Source organism: Emydura macquarii, unplaced genomic scaffold (assembly GCF_026122565.2).
Source record: "Emydura macquarii macquarii isolate MOO-44397 ecotype Brisbane River unplaced genomic scaffold, CSIRO-AGI_Emac_v2 contig_3390, whole genome shotgun sequence".
In the NCBI taxonomy this organism is placed as follows: Eukaryota; Metazoa; Chordata; order Testudines; family Chelidae; genus Emydura; species Emydura macquarii.
The window spans coordinates 5,562,887-5,581,343 of NW_027133527.1; the positions used below are offsets into that span (position 1 = coordinate 5,562,887).

The window sequence follows — 18,457 nt, forward strand, 5'->3', positions numbered from 1 at the left end:
CTTTGGATAGCTTGCGTAACTCCCGTCGACTGCTGCCAAATTTCCCGGTTAGTGTGTACTAAGCCAGAGAGAGGGGTGCATGCTCTGTTCATCTCAGTGGGTTAATGCTGCATCTTAATTTTAGTTTAACAATGGATGTTTAAATTATTTCATTGTGGATCAATTTAATAGCAATGTGTACAAACTTGGAGTAGTTGGGTGGATTATGAGAGCCACCACTTTATTTTTTGCCCCATCTGAACTCCGGTAGATCCACAATCTGACCTATTGCTGCTCTGTTATTCTGTGAAGAAGAGAATTCTGGCTCTCTGATCCCTTCTGAAAGAAAAAAAAATTAGAGTGACAAACCAGTCTGCCGTGGAAAGTTTCTGTATGGCAGTAAAGTCTAGATTTCAGTTGCATAAGCAGGGAGGAGGCATAGTGTCCTCTTTTTTTAAAATATGCGTAGCTAAAAAACAGAGCTTAACCGACTGATCCCACAAGGAAAGAGTTTTGAAATCAGTACATCAGTTCAGGTAGAAACCTGAAGTCCGTTCCAGTTTCAATGTTATTGGAAGCAGCTATTAATATTTTGAAGTGGCATCTGCAGAGAGGGAAGGGAAGACGTAATTTGGAAGTCACTCAGTGTTTTGCAGAGGTAGCTTATCCACTGGACTCTTCTCTGAGTTGGTTCACTGAACTTGTTTCAGCATTTCTCTGTAGTGAGACCATAGTAACGTTTAAACGCTCTGGGGAAAGTGCCTCTCCTTTAATTGTATAATACAATAAGGATCTTGTAGCAAAGAAACACCATCCTTACCTGAATGCCTTAGCTGTAAACCCTGTCTTGTGTTTGCAAGTTAAAATTCTCTAATCCTTCACCTCCTAATTTCATGTTTTAAATTTGGAATAGACACCTTTACCAATCATCACTCATTTTTTCAGTTTCATTTAATCTGTCTTTTTTCTGAAGCCTATTCAATTTAATTGGGTTGGAATACTACTAATTCTGAAAGGCTGTTGCCCTTGTTAACATAATTGGATCAGTTTGGCTATATAGTGAAATTATCTTAGGAGATGCAAACTGTAATTGGATAGTAACATGGACTCCTCTGCAAACCCTTTTTTATGGAAAAAGTCCCTGTCAGTGATGCCATTTTTTTGACAACGGGTTTTCATGATCAGGTCCATGAGTATGACTTCACTGAGGACAAATTAGAAAGCTTAATTTGTGTCCCATGTCCCACAGCCTTTTGGGAAAGGAACCTTATTCCTCATGCTTGTAATAACACACAAGCGAGGCAGGAGATCACTTGAAATGACTGTCTGTATTTGTCTCACTTGAGAGAGACTGTTATTTACTGGTTAGTCCAGGCTCCTGGTTTCTGTTTCCAGCTTAATTAATGGCTCACTTTCAGACCTTGAGCAAGTCTCTTAACCTCTCTGCCTCAGTTTCCAGACCTGTAAAACAAAGATACTTGCCTATCTCAAATGGATATTTTGAGGCTTAGTGTTTGAAGATCACTTTGAGATCTCAGTCTCTATAGAAGTCTTATATAAGAAGTAGTCTTATCTCTATAGAAGTCTTATTTAACTGTGGTAATATTGCAGGAGAGCAGTTGGTTAGAGTAAGACAATGGGAAGTTGAAATAAGCACAGCTCTTCAGACTAGAGAAACCTTGATGCCAAATCTGAATGCAAACCCATTCTCGCTTCCTCCATGCAGCGTAGTATTCCAACTGCCCTTTACATCAGTTTTTGTTGTAATTTGTACTAATTTCATTTGTTCGTGGTGGTTGTTAAAATCTTGTTTTCAAAGTGTAAGGTTTTTTTTATGCTTTCAGCTCTGCCTGGTTTTATGTTTTAATTTTTCCTTTTTGACATTTTCTTTTTGTTTCACATCACCCTCTGGGATTCCCCAATATTGACCCTGTGACCTTTCAACCTCCATCCCTACAATGATTTCTTCCCTTCCTGTGACCTGTGCAATTACACCTCTTTCGGGGCTTGGTGCTTCTTCACCTAATAGTTTAAGGATAGCCAGAAATGCAAAGCAAGCCTTGAATAACTCTCCTCCAGTGAAAGAGCTGAAAGAATCCTCTGCAGTTGATGCCTTCCGATCCCGCAGCATCAGTGTGTCAGAACATGTGGTCCGCAGGTAGTGGCACTTTAAAGGGGGAGAATCCAAGAGCAAATTTGCACTTGGAAACTTGGCTGCAAGGTGGGTGGGGGCTGGGTGGGCTTGCATGCGGGATGCTTGCATGAACTCTTTAGACAATACAAATCGGGTCCTCTCCACAAAATACGCTTTGGAAAAGCTTCATGAATGTCCTGTGGTTTACCAATACCGGTGGTGGTGGTGGTGGTGGTGGTATACTGCCCTGAGCTTCGATTCAGTGCTGCTCTGTTCATGAAAGCAAAGATTAAAGATAAAAAGGTTGCATTCTGGGCAAGTTTGAGTCTTTACTAAATGGCTTTTAAATTATACAGCCTTCCAAAGGCAACTTGAAACGTGAATGTTGCTGTTTTCTGCTAGGATTGTGAGCGAACCTTCCCTGCAAGGCAGAGAGAATGATTCATTTGATTATTGCTAAGAAGGGGGCAAATAGAAGTCTGTTGATATAAAGTAACTTGCCATCAAATCATTAACTTATCTCCAGGACATTCTATCTGAGAGACAAAGCAGTGAAGGGTAGGTCTTACAGAAAGGTTAATGTTTTCATGACCCAAGAAAATAGTTTGGACATTGATGTTTGATTTGGCCATATTTCATCTTTAAAAATTGTAAACCCTTTTCTCCTGTTTCTGAATTTGTCCCTGGAATATTAAATTGCTGGCTAGAAATATAGTGGCTAGAAGTTTCTTCACCTGAAAACGCATGTTATTAGGGCTATAGGAAATAAGCATCATGCTTTCGCTGGCATTGCATTGGAAATATTTTCTCGGTTTGTGATAATGTGTTGGTGGGAAGGAGGGGTGTAGAAGTGACTATTGTGAAAATTCATTTGGCACTTCAAAATTTAATGTCCCCATTAGTCTATTGCAGTATATTACATGGTCCTTTTATATTTATATGTAAATTATAAGTAACAAAAATTTAGATAATTACTATGTAATGATGCCAAAGAAGTTGCTGCTTAATATAAACCCAGTTGAGGTACAGCCAAATCTTCTTGCAAATGACTCAGGCATTCCTTATAACAAGTTCTGTAACACAGCCTGCCATTGCAATTATTTTTCAAAATTGCGCTGCTTAAAATATCCTTACTTGAAGACAGAATTGCTTTATATCAATGTACTACTAATTGTGTGCAGCGTGCAATTTTTTGCCACTGCTTTAGCCAGGTTTTACATAACTCTGAGTTTTATTTCTGCAATTATAATCCGTATACGTGATGCTACTCTTCGCCTTGATATTCTGCAGCCCATCCCTGATCAGATTGCACAAATATTAACCATGCTTCCATTTCTTTCTCAAGATAAGCTATCTGTTCCGGGGTGACATAGCTGTCAACTTCAATGACTGTATAATATCGGGGTGATTTGAAAATGATTCTCTGGTGCCCTGAGTTTGATATGTATGGACATAGTCAAATCTATTCTGGCATGTGCATGTATTGCAGATTGCTCTGTGGCTTACTGTTGCTCAGATGACAGTACTGTATCTGCTTTGCAACGTGACTGGACCCAATCTAAACCCCCTCTTTCAGTAGGATACAGACATCCATCACTAGTTCAAGTCTGGGCTCTGCAGATGAGAATTCAATGGCTCAGGCTGATGACAACTTAAAAAACCTCCACTTGGAACTCACAGAGACCTGTCTGGATATGATGGCCCGATATGTCTTTTCAAACTTCACTGCGGTGCCCAAGAGGTGGGACTCAGTTACTTGTTATGGTGTTAGCTGTACTTTGGCCTTGTCTTGCCTCGTCAGCAGGAAAAGTGCTGGATCAAATTTCAGTTTCTTATGAGCACAGCAAGTCTCATATATGCTTGACCCATCCCCTCTGGCTAAAACCTTCACTGACTTAGCATGAAATTTGGTGACACAAAACTCCCCTAGCACCGTAGATCAAATCCTGCCAGGACTGCCTCAGCATTGAGCCATCCCAGAGTAGATCCATTGAAAACCATGCAGTCTTTTTGCATGAAACCTTTAACAGCCTTTCTGCTCTATGTGGCTTTTGAAGAAAAATCCAAAACACTTTTCCTATGAGCAGAGGCTTGCCTCCAGTATCTGGGCCAAATTTCATCCTCCTCACTTCCCACAATGTTTTGAAATGTGCCAGATGACTATTTTCTTTCCCATCAGAAACTCGGGTGGGTGGGTGGTGTTCGGGGATCCTTCAGGATGAAAGGGGCCACACAAATAGGAAACACGGACATTTTAGTCTAACTTTGTATCCTGGAAGGAGGCATGTAGCAGGGACAAGGCCTGGTGCGCTGTGGTCCACTGAAACAAGGCCAGGAATAAATCTGCAATGCTCTCTAGGGTCAGAGAAGTAACTGATATTGCAGGCAGCACATCCTTCATCCTGATGGAGAATTTTTTATGCTTTACCAGTTTTACTGTGGTGCAGTTTGCAAGAAATGTTATAATTTAAATACGGAAAGAGCAGGACATTTTTCAACACCAATGCATGAAATAATTCCTTCACAGAATCTCTAGTGTGGGGCTGTGTATGTGAGTTGTACTCACTCCAGACTGTGTTTCTAGATCTCCTGTGGGGGAATTCCTCTTGGCTGGAGGAAGGACAAAGACATGGCTGGTTGGTAACAAGCTAGTGACTATCACGACAAGTGTTGGAACAGGGACAAGGTCATTGTTGGGCCTGGACTCTGGAGAGCTCCAGAGCAGTACGGAATCCAGGTAAACGTCACTCTGATTTTTACAAACTTGTCCCTAATGAAGCCAGTAAGAAACCATTGTGTTAGACCTGATTTGAAATGACTGTTTTGTAAATAAGAGGAATGATCCCATTTGTTTCTGTCTGCTGTGACTTATAACCCTCTGTGTTACCAGCTATCCTTGTTTTTCCCCCTCCCACATAGTTCAGACCCTGTTTTACAAGTGAGACAAACTAAAGAAGCTCCAGCGAAGCTGGAATCTCAAGCTGGACAGCAAGTGTGCAGAGGGTCTCGCAACAGAGTCAGGTCAATGTCTGGTAAGCAGGCTGAGCAAATTTCTGTCCCTGGAGACTTGCAGCCATTATTGGGCAAATTTAACTGGTATGTGTGGGCTCAGATCTAAACTTAGGCGAGGTAAAAAGGCAAGAGTGGTCTGATCACAGGACTAAGTATTTAGTAAAGAAGAACTAGAATGAGTAGCAGCAATGAATGCTGACTTGCTGAATGGCTGATTTCTGCCTGCTGGCCTTAGCTGCTGTTTGTATGGTGAAACCTGCAGTAAGAACCATCTCTAGTAGCCAGCCCTCATGGCTTGAGAGACCAATGTATATACATCTGCCAGGTTTCCAGCACAACATACAGTTCATATGTGTGAGATACATGGATCAAAGATGCCATCAAAATGCATAGAACTATTTATTACCTGTTTTCTTAGCACGGAGTCCAGTTGTGTGTGTCTAAACTGAGCTCCTGGGTTCCTCCTCTCTTACCCTTCATGTCTTTTTTTTTTTTTTGGCCAGGTGGTCATGCCTTACGCGTTGGTGCTTTGGATGGCTCAGCCCCCCAGGGCTTACGGAGTCCTTCTGCTTCTGCACCTCGAACAGAGAAGGCCACTCCTGGCACCCACGCTCCTCTGCAGAAAGAAAAAACAAACCTGGCTGCATACGTTCCACTGCTGACACAGGGCTGGGCAGAAATCTTAGTTCGGAGGCCCACAGGTACTCCTTTAACCAACTGCAGAAAGGGGCTTCTGAGCTGCGGCTTGCTAAGTAATTAGGACTGCATGGAAAAAAATATCCATGTCACTAAGTGTAAATGGAATTCTTCCATGCTGCTTAACCTCTCCATCCTTAACATTTCATTTGCCAGCCAGGTCTTTTGAAATTGCACCTTTTAATGAGGCAAAGTTATAAGACGCTCCCATGAAAAGATTAAAATCCTTTTGTAAAGTAAATTCTGCAGCGCTGACAGGTTTGGGCATTGTGTTGGCACTAAATTAGCAATTCATTCAGATACTCCCGCTTCTGAGCTCCACTGTGCTGCTGCTTACAAATCTAATTTCCCAAGTGTGAACAAGGTTCATTGCTGGAGTAATAACTGAGTGCGTGACTGCTGTTTGTGAAGGAGTAGCAATTGTGTTGAAGGCATGAAGCTTAAAAAACCAGGGTAATCCCAAAATTCTTGGATACCAATACATTCCAAAAGCCACATAGAAGCAAAACTTGCATATTTCAGCTGGAAGTTGGTCTGTGAGAGAATCATTTTAAATGACCTATCATTAATTACAATACCCCAGCACTTAAAATCTTTGGGGAGCCTGCTTTGAGCTAAAACATCAGTGCTAAAGAGCTTTGGGGAGGAGAGAAGCATGCGGCACTGGAGACCGATTCTCATTTAAAATGTGTAATTAACTGAGTAAGATGTTCTAGGGTTTTCTTGACATTTAACTACTCAGCCTCATTTTTACCTGCACGTCCCAGGGCAGTTTTATGCTGCTGAGTTTAGCTATTTGACCTTTTGTCTTCAAAAGGAGAGACTGACTAACTTGCCTGAATGTTCCCCTCCCTTCCAGGTAACACAAGCTGGTTAATGAGCCTGGAAAACCCACTCAGCCCCTTCTCGTCAGATATTAACAACATGCCGCTGCAGGAGCTATCCAATGCGCTCATGGCGGCAGAGCGCTTTAAGGAGCACAGAGAGACCGTTTTGTACAAGTCCCTCTCAGTCCCTTCCTCCAGCCTGGCCACCGGGACATCCAAACCATCCCTTCTGCAACGTTCCAACACAGGTGAGAGATGAACAGTCCAATAGCGTGTCCCATAGAGCTGGCACTGGTTTGTATAAAACATGGTGAGACTACAACAGTCGTTTATAATGAGTTATTGCATAGGCTGCAAATCTAGTCGAATAAGATATAAAATAAGGGCATGATGGGGAGGGCACAGCTCCCCTCATGCTCTTAGTTTTCAGTGAAATAAGCCATTCCTGATCACTTCTAATGTGCCGGGGGGAGGTAATCCCTTTTCTTAAGCACCCCTTATTCCTAATGGTCCTAGTTCCTATTTCTTAATGGTCTCTAGCTAAACATACTCCCAAGTGAAACTGACCAGAGCCTATTTTTTGGTCTACTGCTTGTTTTAAGGTTGATCCAAAGCTTGTCCATGTGTCTGGATGGATCTTCTTCTCCTACATTCATGTGTCTAGTTACCTCTTGCATAGACGTCTATGTTGGGCAGTGGTTACTGATGGCCTGCTATAAAGCCTTCTGCTGAGGGGTCACTGCTGCTCATTCAGAATTGTCTTCAACATGAAATGGCAGAGGGCAAATCCTGTTAGCAGGGGGATGTTTGCCTCTGAAATGACTCCTGGCTCCTCAGTCCTGAGTGTTTTCAGAACTTGTCTTTCTGATGGTGGGATTTTTAAACATCCACTTCTCTGCACCGAAGAGACTTTGGGAAAGCTTAATATTGTTGCTAGCACTGGTCCAGCTCACAGGTATTTTTAATATTTGGAGTCCTAATGTTGACAGACGGTTGGTATTTTAAACCTTGTGAGCTAACCCTGTTCCGAGCAAGGCTAATGGACATGCTGCTTAGAACTCTGAGAGATTGAGCCACTGTTAGCAGCGAACAAGACTGCACCGGGGTGTCAGTATAGTGCAGTTTGTCCGAAAGCCCAGTAAAAATGGCTGTTTCCAGGTTCAGCTTTGCTATTAAACTCATTTTAGACTGAAACCTTGCATATGCGGGATCTGATTTTATTCTTTCAAAATGTGAGCATGCAAAAACCCAGGCAGCTAAAGCTGGAGGGCAAAATTGAATGGTGAAATTGTTTAAAAAAAAAAAAAAAAAAATTCATCTGCCCCAACAAGCACTCTCTGATTTTTATGAACTCCTGCTGGTTCTGGTGTAAAGACAAATGCTGCCTGATCAGTTTGGAAAAGCTAAAAGCAGCCAACTTCAGACCCACTTGTTGACTGCAGCTCACACAGGAGTTTTGAATCTACATTGAATTGTTTCAGCCATATTCATGTTCAGCTGATGTTTTACTACAAACTTACCATAATCAATTGGCACAAAGACCTGAATTTAAGAAGTGTTGAGATTGCAATGCCAGTGAATATATCCTTTTTAAAAAGGCTAAATCTGTGTGAGTGAGTGAGTGAACCTATATCCATGTTCTGCTGCTTAAAATTCTCAGACATATTTTAAAAATGACCCCTGCAAAATTGATGTTGCACAGAGAATGGCTAGACTAATTTTTTGCACGTGCTAGGGACTGTAGTGAAGTTGACACCTCTTGTAGATTTAAAAAAAAAACAAATAAGAAACATCTTTTCTCCCAAGAGAGCAATTTCTGAGTCTCTGTTCGAATGTGTTTATGCCTCTTTATTTGTGTCCACAAGACCCTCTACCCTTAAGTTTTCCCTTTTTTACATCTAGTGAGACTTTCCCAGCTTGTTCTTTCCTTTTATTTTATTTTTTAAATAGGCTCTTGGTTACGTTAAACTCTGTGCTTTTTAATTTTTTCATATAGTCTCTCCTTCCTTTGATGTAGCTGCTCACTTGATTTCCCTTTGCAGTGGCTTCTTTCTCTTCCATGTACCAGTCCAGTTGTCAAGGAAAGTTGCACAGGAGCATATCCTGGGCAGGTATATTTATATATCTTTAAGGGGAAAAAAATATTGCCATAGAAGAACACATCTGATTCATAGAAACTGTCCCCCTCATACCTCATCACCCTTTCATGTTTCCTGTTTGTCCCTGCTGGTCTCATTACCTTCGACGAATGGGATCTTGACTAGCATGAGGAAGTCCAAGCCAGATATGACATTTGCAAGCACGAGTAACTTTAATGCAACCATTTCTGAGTGGGGTGAGGTCATAGCTCATGAGATGTAGACTATTGATATATTGAAAGATCTGAGTTTCCCCTAACTTCTCAGCTAGATCTTGTAATTGGGTTTGTGCTCTGTTTATTAATTTAGAAGGTGCCTGGTTCTAGGAATAGCGCCTGCAATGCTGCATATACAACTCCACACAAATTAAACCCACTGCTGCTCATTGCCCTGAGCTTTCAACCAAAATGGGCCCTGGGAAAACTATCTGAAAAGAGCAGCTGGTTGGAAAGTCTAAGTTTGAAACTACAGCATAATTGTTGGTTACAAGTTGTTGTTGTTTTTTTGGTTTTTTTTTTTAACAAAAAAATCTGTTTCAAGGAGAAATATATAACAAATTGTAGCTTTCTGTAGGTTCAATAGTTGTGTAAAATCTTGCTCCTCTTGCTTTGGTGCTGTAATCTATTTCCTAAATACATCAGACCTGTAGATGGTAATCAAAATGCATACCTCTAAGCACAGCACTTGCATTGCATTTGGTCTGCAATGTTTAATTAGGTGAATTAAAACCCACCTTTTTCCTTCAGTGGAAAATCCGATGTGGAATAGTTGGTTATTCATAACTGCAGGTTGCTGTATTGACAAGATGCTATTAAAGTGGGGGCACACATGCTGCAATACATTTCTCTTCTATAGTCCTCTTCTTTGCTCATATTCTCCTCCTTCCACCTACAGTACAATTACTGAACACTCAAATTATTTAAAAACACCAGCAAAATTGGCAGTAATACTAGAACTAGGCAAGTGGAAAGCATTGAGAGTATGTGCAGGTGTGTTCTGGCTTGGACAGCTAACCAGATCAGCACGTTTTTAGAAGGTATGTGTGTGCAATGCTAACTCTTAATTGCTTCTTTGAAATAACTTTGGTCCTGCGAGCTGAAATCAATCCAGGAAAAGCTGCTTTAGTGCCTTTTGTTTTGCTTATCTCTTTTTTTTGTGTGCGTGTGCTAAAGTTTTTTATTTTATTTTACTTTGGAAAACAAATCTTAGCCTTTCAGATTGGTCTTCCAATTCTGTGTGTACATAATGGGAAGCCTCCTGTACTTCAGCCTTTTCCTCAGGACAAAAAAACAAGGCAAACAGAAATCTTCAGTCAAACGCATTCTTGTGTTCAGGGTTACTGTGCATAGTAGACACTTGGTTACACCTTCCAGTAACCTCTCCATCATAGACAGCACTTCCAAGGAGCTTTCTTTCAGCCTGGTCTCCTTAATTAGCTCTTTGTTTGATTGGAAACCACATGCAGACTTTCCCAGTATTGCTGCAATACATGCATCATTGCTGTCCTCCTGTCCTTTAATAAGGCACGGGCTATACTGTTTAGCTTCTCCTGAAGCATACTGAGAAATCTGTCAAAATGCAAGTAAATGGCTTCTATTAAATGTTCATGTCTCCTCCTCTGTGTAAGGCACGAGAGCATTTGTTACATACAAGAACGAATACAAGGCTTATTCTCTTCCATAATTGCATAGAACTTAGGTTTTTGTTGCCTATTTAATAATGAATTTTAATGCTAGTCTTGCACTTCCTTACACCTCTCTAGTTACTGTATGTCCTGATACTTGAGTATTAATATGCACAAGGATCCATTTTCTCCATTAGCTTTCCACTACTTATACATTAGTAACCGTTTGACACCACTGTGCTAAGTGTGACAAAGCAGTTGTACAACCCTATGGTATGAGGGTAAGTTGACCAATTATTCTATATGAAGGGGAGACCTCCAGCAAGTCTGATGTGCCGTTAAAGTCCGCACTGTTTGATCAAAGACATGATATACCACATATTCAATATGGCCTTCCACTAAAATCCTAGCAGGGAAAAGGCTGGTACTTCCGGGGAAAGAAAGGGGTCCCTTCCCGCCACTCCTCTCTACATGTCTCAAATTTACTCTGTGTCTTGGTAGAGTCGACAGTAGTTCTGGAAGAGGGGAGCCAGTCGGAAGTGGATTTAAAAGAAACCGATTCCCCAGAGTCTCAAGAGTTTGAAGACTTTAAGGCTGTGTGCTCCGAGCAAGCCGTGAGCGAGGAGAAGTTCAGGAAGCCCCACGAGGCTTACAGCAGGGTAAGGCTGTCATGCAGCTCGCTGAGCAGCGGTCTAATAACTTCACTGCTTCAAGCCAGAGAAGGGGCTTTAATATAAACTGCCGATTTGTACGTGTTCTCCATTTGCATTTTTTGTTTTGTTAACTATAGTGAAAGGCTTTGAACTTGGGCAGACTGCACATGCAGTTACGTTTGTGTGCTCAGATGGTCAATCCAAGGCCCTGCTGGCCATTTGCGCACACAGGAAGAAGTGGGAAATGCACGTGTGCACTCGGGGCCTAGGCAATTGTCCTTTCGGCAATTAGGCCAGACCTGCTTATATTTAAGCAGTAATGCTTTAGTATAGAGTGTTTAGTGGTGGCGTGTCTCCCTGTCCATTGGTGTCTTTCCTGTACGTGTTCTCTTGTGTGCTTTGTCAAGTTGCTCCTCAGGAAAACAGCTTTTCTTTGACTTTTTCTTTAAGTCCTCTTCAACTTCTAGTCAAGAAGAGAAATCTCTGAAATCTGAAGAACTGGTGGCCGGCGGAATTCCGATCGGCAGGGTTGTCCCTTTGGAAGATGGCAGGACTCTGGAAGAGCTCTCCTTCCAGCCTTCCCAGCCACTCAGCAAATCCAGCTCTTCCCCTGAGCTTCAGACGCTGCAGGAAGTCCTCAAAGACACCAGCAGTAAAGAAGCAACTGGAAAGCTGAGCACAGAACTGAAATCGAAATCTCAGTCAGGGAACCTTGAAGGAGAAGGGGCCAGTAGCTGGCTGAGTCAAGGCGATGACACTAGAATAACTGGTACAGTCAGACTGGATTGCATCGTCCCATCTTCCTCTCCCCGCTCACCCAGTGGCCACCGTCCTAGAGGGTACACCATCTCAGATTCAGCCCCTTCGAAGAGGGGCAAAAGAATTGAGAGAGATGCCTTCAAGATCAGGACAGCAGCCTCCAATCCTGAGAAAGTACCTGGAATAAACCCAAGGTGGGTGGCTAGTTGTGCGGCGGTGCCTAAAAAGGGCTCATGTTTCCAGGTGTAAACATTTTAATTCATGTCTCAGAACTACGATTTTTAGAGGTGTTGCTAGAATTGTTTAAATCCAACACACACGGTTTTCTGGGCCTTACAAAATCTAATTGGACAGGAGGTGTAACTTTCTTTAATTTAATCCATGTTTCAGCACGTGGGCAAAAGAAATCATCTGGCAAATATCTCAACAGGTTTTAAACGTATAAACAGTTAATTTGGATTAACATTCCTCCCCGTTTGTAATCCAATCACACACGTGCAGTTTGAATGTCGGAGAGCTAGAAACCAAATGAACTTAACACAGTGAGCCAGAGCAGTCTCTCTGTCCAAGATGAATGGAACACAAAATGATAAGCAGCATGAATGGTGGGGGCAAAACAGTAAATTAGACTGATTGTTCTGAGCCTGGTAGTATCCCAAAGCACTAGTTTGAAGATCTTTTTATCTTTACCTTGGCATATTAATGTATGAAATATTCAGAGGAATCCAGAGCCTAAGAGAATTCATTAATCTTCCCGATCTGAAATAAAGCAATGGCTGGGATGCAGGACTTGATTTCCACTCCGTCTCAGACCTCTCCACAAATGCGGTTCTTTGCCACAGATTGACGTGGGCTTTGTTGTAGGGTAACAGGGTTTAATTTCTCTTTCTAGCTTTGTGTTTTTACAGTTATACCACTCCCCGTTCTTTGGAGATGAATCCAACAAGCCCCTTTTGTTGCCAAATGAGGTAGGCACCGATTTTAAATATTAACCTTTGAAAGGACTGCTTTAATCACACTCGCCTCTTAAAATAGGCATGTATATTAAGTTATTAATTCATTAAGAGGCTGGATGGTAGCAGCTGTAGGCGGTTCCTTAATGGCTAGGCTGCTGAGATGTAAAATCATGGCTGTCCCTGATGAACTGATAACTCTCTTGTTCGTCGTTGTGGATTGTGATTTCCCTCCCCTCCCCATTTCTCATGATGCTCGTACTGCTGTGATCAATCACTCAGTTCCCACTCCTAGAGCCAGCTGAGACCAATTAGCTAGCCAAGCACTACATCTGATCTCCAGGAGCAGGCTTTCTGTCCCCTTTGTCCTAGCATCCGAGCAAGTAGGTGCATTATTGCTTTGGTGGTAACAGCAGAGGGTGGAATTGGGCAATGTGTGCTGGAGAAGGTGGCTAAAAAATGGGTGGTTTCCATGATGACAGCCTGGGCGTGGCCAAAGGGAGTTATCCATGGCCAACATAGAACAGAATAAAAACAATGTTCAGTGGGGAAATACTATGCTCTAGAGATGGGACAAAGCATAGAGAGCCTGCTAGTAAAATAGGAGTTTGGGTTGTCATTTCCTTGGTCCAAGTTGTGAACCAGCTGGGAGACTGGCAAAAAATGGGTGAGCTAAAGTCCTGTCCTGCGTGACAGTGTTATCCAAGAAAAGTGTTTTCTGGAACTGGCCTGCAATGCTGGGAAATAGACTCCCTTCTTATGCTGTGCTTACCAGCCATCATGGCTGGTGCTTCAAATACCTTCATTTGTCAGGAGATTAGAATACTATGAAATATAAAACCAGAAAAAGGAATAACAGACCCATTCCGCATTTCTTTATTTGTATTAGTCAGAAGTTAATATTTTGTGTGTGTGTTTCTGTGGTAAATGCCTTACTGACATTTATCAAGGAATAATTGTGTGAGGATCAGGAATTTCTTACTAAAATATGCCCTCGTGGTCTATTTGTGGATCTGCTCATCAGCGCCATTCAGAGAAATGACCAGTGAACGTGTTTTAATTGTAGACATTTGAAAAATCGGTGCAGCTTCTGGACCAAATTCCTTCCTATGACACCCACAAGATTGCCGTACTCTATGTTGGAGAAGGACAGGTGAGTTCTTACACATACAAAAGTAAAACTTGAACTAGAGGCCAAGAAGTTTCACTTGAACTGCTGTAATTTCTACCCATTTTAAAGTAGCTTCTTTTTGTGTTGTGGCGTCCCAGGATACAGAGAGTGCCCAAGCCATAGCAAAGTGCCTTGAGGCCTGGGCTTCATTTTAATACTTGTTCATAGCACTGTACAAGCTCTGACTATGCCACTTTACAGTAGCTGGGCTTATATTTCACTTAGTCTCGTATTTCCGAGTGACTCTTGATGACATTGGCTTTTTTTCCCCTGTGCAGCCGGCTCTAGACGCTTTAAGGCTTTAGGCAAATATTCTGCTGCCCAGACTTGGTGAACGCTTTTTTGTCACCCACCTGTTCTGCCTGTCCAGAGTCTGCCTTTGTGCTCTGCTTGCCAGTTGTGGAAGGTGTTCAAAGCACTTGTGGGGAAGTGAACACGTTTGAACAGTCAGAAGGCGTGAGTTGAACCTCCTATGAGACTTTTAATTTGTTTTTTCTAGAGCAACAATGAGATTGCTATTCTGTCAAACGAACATGGCTCCTACCGATACACAGAGTTTCTGACTGGCTTAGGGAAGCTCATTGAACTCAAAGACTGCCAGCCTGATAAAATTTACCTTGGTGGTCTGGACGTGTGTGGGGAGGATGGTCAGTTTACCTACTGCTGGCACGATGACATTATGCAAGGTAGGGCATCCGAAGTAAAGGGTTCTGCTTCTTGGGGCACAGGAATGATGCTTTGGTGCACAAGGAAAGTTAGCAGGTCTGTACACCTTTAAGCTTTACCCTGTCATGCCAAATTGCTCCTGTTTTCGGGGTGTGGTAAAGAAAAGGATTTCTTAACGGCTTCCTGAGTCCTGCCTGGATTCCCTTTCCATGTTGTCTAATACGTTTAATCTTCTGCACTGATGACTTGGGAGAGGTTGACACACACCTTTGTATTAGGCAAAAAAACCTTGCTTTTTACTTTGAATTTACAGACGGTACCATCAGAGAGAGACCTGGTCTTATGTCTGTCCTTATGTCAAATCAGTCATGTTTCCTGGGCTGCTGGATTACCAGAAACCAAATGATGTATTATAGCAGCCATCTGCTACCTTGCAGCAGTCCACACACATCAAAACCATGCCAGATGTTTTGTTAAAGAACGATATTTAAAGCTGGGTGGTGGTTAATGTTAATCTTGTGACTAGGTGTAAACACAGCACCACACACAAGCTGCAGTGAAAAGAAATTTAAAAGTCTAAGGTACTTAATTCTTTCTGTACAAGGCAGATTCTCCCCATCTATGCTGCTGGGGCCCTACAGAAATTACCGTAAAGGACTATTTCCTTAAATCTCTCTTGTATATTGGGATAAGTGTTCTAATAACCATAGGGTAACAGGGAATGCATTTGAGAAGGTTAACTCTTAAGGGCCAGATCGGCCATTTTGGCCCTGAAATAACAGAGCGTACTAAGGGCCGCTCCCAAGATACACCAGTTTCAGAAATCCCATGGGGGCTTCTCCACAGGCTGAGAATTGGCTGGAGCATTGTGCACTCTGATATGCCCCCCAGTGCAATGCAGAGCAGTTAGAATGGGGTGCAAGGAGCTGTCCGATAGTATTCGGCTCCTACAAACCAGGACAAATCTCTCAAAGCAGCACAACACATCCCTTCGTTACGAGAGTTGAGCTCTCAGTTTGACCTTCAGACAAATGCCATGTATTGAACATTACCACGATAGGACCATAGATACCCTATCACGTTGTCTCTTCTAGCGTCACCTGCCGTAAAGTTATTAGTTGTCTCCTGTTTTCTATCCCAGCTTGTTTTTGTTTGCTTGAATTTTTTTCCCCCCCCCTTGCCAGCCATTTTCCACATTGCGACTTTGATGCCCACAAAGGATTTGGATAAATATCGCTGCGACAAGAAGAGGCACCTGGGAAATGACTTTGTTTCTATCGTTTATAACGATTCTGGAGAAGACTTTAGGTTGGGAACGATAAAGGTACAAGAATTTAACACTTGGGTCTGCTTGTAAAACATCTTGTTGGGCTGATGCAGCTCACTGGAGAGTATCCAAAGATGACAGGACTTCCTGCTTGCATGTCAGCAATGGGTTATTTGTAAAACTGTCAATCTCTTTGTATGTCATCTGAAGCTCTGGCGCCAATTCAGATTTTTCTTTGGGTGGGGGGGAAAATTCCAGTTCTGGTTCCCCTCCTCCCCCACCGCCTCCTCCAACAGAGATCTTGGGTCCCCTTGGCTGGCGAGTCTCCCCTACCAGTTACCCACATAGTGCATGAGCCAGTGCCGCCTAGATTCGAATTCTTGGCAGATTTCCCTGGGCTCTGCTGTACAGGAACAACTCATGCATCAGGTCACAACGCCACTCTGAAATTTGACCCTGTCACCCCTCTGTCTGCATGGAGGGGCATCTGGGTTATATTTCAGTGGCATTGCAACCAAGCAACACTCCAGACCAGTTCGGCAACAGCCCTACTGAGTGAATATGGGAGCCCCGCTTAAAAGTGGTCGAACCAGGGCCCCCATAGCCTATGGAACTTTGAACGAGTGCCAAAACCCCCCCCCCCCCCCAGCTTCCTAGCTGGTGTCACTGGTCTAAAGACTGTTTGATTATGAACTGGGATTATTTACCTGACTCTTCAAATCGCATCAGTGGGTTGCATCTGTGCATGCCCTAATGGTTGCCAGTAAAATATGCCTTTAAGTGTTAGTCATGCTTCTGTGTTGCAATATTTTGTTTCCTCCCCAGGGCCAATTCAACTTTGTGCATGTTATAATCACACCGCTGGACTATGATTGCAACCTGGTGACCCTACAGTGTCGGAAAGGTAGGCTTGGTTCTTGAAGAATGTTTCTGGTATCTGGCACATGAACGTCCTTCACTTCATTGGACTGTTCGTACAAGTCTCCACATCATAAGACTTCTTTAGAATCATAGACATGTAGGACTGGAAGGGACCTCAATACTCCAGTCCCCCCCGAGGCAGGGCTAAGTATTCAGAGCCAGTCCCTCTCCGGGAACAGCGTATCTCATACTGCCAACTTACCTTGCTTAGGTCAACAGTTCCTGAACCGTGATTTGTACTCCCCATACGAGCTTTCTGCCTGCCTGTTAGAGCAGCCCATTAGGAGAAACGCTCTAAAATCATAAGTCGCCGCCCAGTATCGGAGGATGCATCCAGTAAGGATTTCTTCCCCACTGGGCCATAGACAGCTATCTTCTAGATGGGGGAATGCATGGAGTGCCAGCAGGTGAACAGAACGGGCCCCCATTTTGGCACGTGCTCTGCACACCAGCATAGCGACACAGTTTTGGCAGGGTGGAGGGAGAAATCCTGGTGGCCACTCCCTCTTCCATTTCCTTCCCAGCAGTGCAGTGAACGACCCTTGAGAGCGGACGTGGCTCCTCCTGGAGCCGAGCAATGTTCTTTTGAACATCAGTTGGAGGGGGTCACAAGTGCTGCAGGCCTTTCTCCGCAGTGTAGGGCCACGGGGTGGGACTTTTGCAGCCTTACGGGGTCCCACATTGATCCCCAGTGTGACAGTATAACCACGAGGCCAACCATACATCCCATGCCCCTCCCACAATGCACTTCTGAAATGAAACACCTTCCATTTTGAGAAACACCGCAATGAAATATTCTGCCGATGCCTCTGTGCTTTGGGGGGCTAATGGATGGTGGCTTGGGTTCCTGGGAAAGGCCTTCTGTGTGGAGCAGTCAGAGTATTGCACCCTTGCAACATGAGCAGTTTTACCGTAGAAGTTATAGCGCTTTATGGAGACATTTGATTTTTAGGTAATTGATTGGAGAGAGAATTTTCTCTGATTTCTCACTACGTTGACTCAGATTCAACTTTGTGAGGATTTTCAGTATTAATCACTTCACAGTACACGTAATTACTGGCTAATTCTGGCTTTTCACCTTTTAAAGAGACAATCCTGCAGAAGAATTGAAACCTTGTCTTTCCATTTTAAAATACAGACATGGAAGGGCTGGTGGACACGGGTGTTGCTAAGATTGTCTCGGATAAGAACCTGCCGTTTGTAGCCCGCCAGATGGCCCTGCATGCCAACGTGAGTACTGTCTGGGTTCTCCTCAAGAGCCATTGCCTTTCTGCTAAGATCATGTTCTGCTTCCCCAAGGAAATTAATGCAACTTGGCAAAGAAATTCACCTCTGAGAGCTATTGTCGTTGAATAACCAGTCAAGTCAGATTCAGCATCTGAGCTTCACCGATTGAGTTGAATTTCAGTGGTGACGTGTAGACAATCGGTTGCTCGTGTTGTCACAGGAGCCGTGTTTAAAACGTCTCTTTTCCCTTGTCTCAGATGGCTTCCCAGGTTCACCACAGCAGATCAAATCCTACAGACACTTACCCATCCAAATGGATTGCTAGGCTGCGTCACATCAAGAGGCTCAGGCACCGGGTAATTCCAGTTTGTTTTTCCTTTCCTGACATATTGCCCAGCTGTAACTAGCACCAGCAAGCACAGATAGCCGG

The 18,457-nt window shown here is 43.2% G+C and overlaps 1 protein-coding gene across 2 annotated transcripts in view; it reads left to right on the forward strand.

Annotated features, from left to right (window-relative positions):
* The window catches only part of TSC2 (TSC complex subunit 2), a 42,674-nt gene that overhangs the window by 21,305 nt on the left and 2,912 nt on the right, over window positions 1–18,457 (forward strand). The window contains exons 25-40 of one of the 2 annotated variants that reach the window (XM_067534277.1): window positions 2,009–2,137; window positions 3,690–3,854; window positions 4,698–4,850; window positions 5,033–5,145; window positions 5,629–5,826; window positions 6,681–6,896; window positions 8,691–8,759; window positions 10,912–11,069; window positions 11,514–12,016; window positions 12,715–12,790; window positions 13,842–13,928; window positions 14,446–14,632; window positions 15,797–15,936; window positions 16,705–16,783; window positions 17,939–18,030; window positions 18,285–18,383. In XM_067534277.1, coding sequence (XP_067390378.1) covers window positions 2,009–2,137; window positions 3,690–3,854; window positions 4,698–4,850; window positions 5,033–5,145; window positions 5,629–5,826; window positions 6,681–6,896; window positions 8,691–8,759; window positions 10,912–11,069; window positions 11,514–12,016; window positions 12,715–12,790; window positions 13,842–13,928; window positions 14,446–14,632; window positions 15,797–15,936; window positions 16,705–16,783; window positions 17,939–18,030; window positions 18,285–18,383 — 2,464 coding nt within the window. The remainder of the gene's footprint in view (window positions 1–2,008; window positions 2,138–3,689; window positions 3,855–4,697; window positions 4,851–5,032; window positions 5,146–5,628; window positions 5,827–6,680; window positions 6,897–8,690; window positions 8,760–10,911; window positions 11,070–11,513; window positions 12,017–12,714; window positions 12,791–13,841; window positions 13,929–14,445; window positions 14,633–15,796; window positions 15,937–16,704; window positions 16,784–17,938; window positions 18,031–18,284; window positions 18,384–18,457) is intronic. The other variant, XM_067534278.1, reaches the window with a different exon arrangement.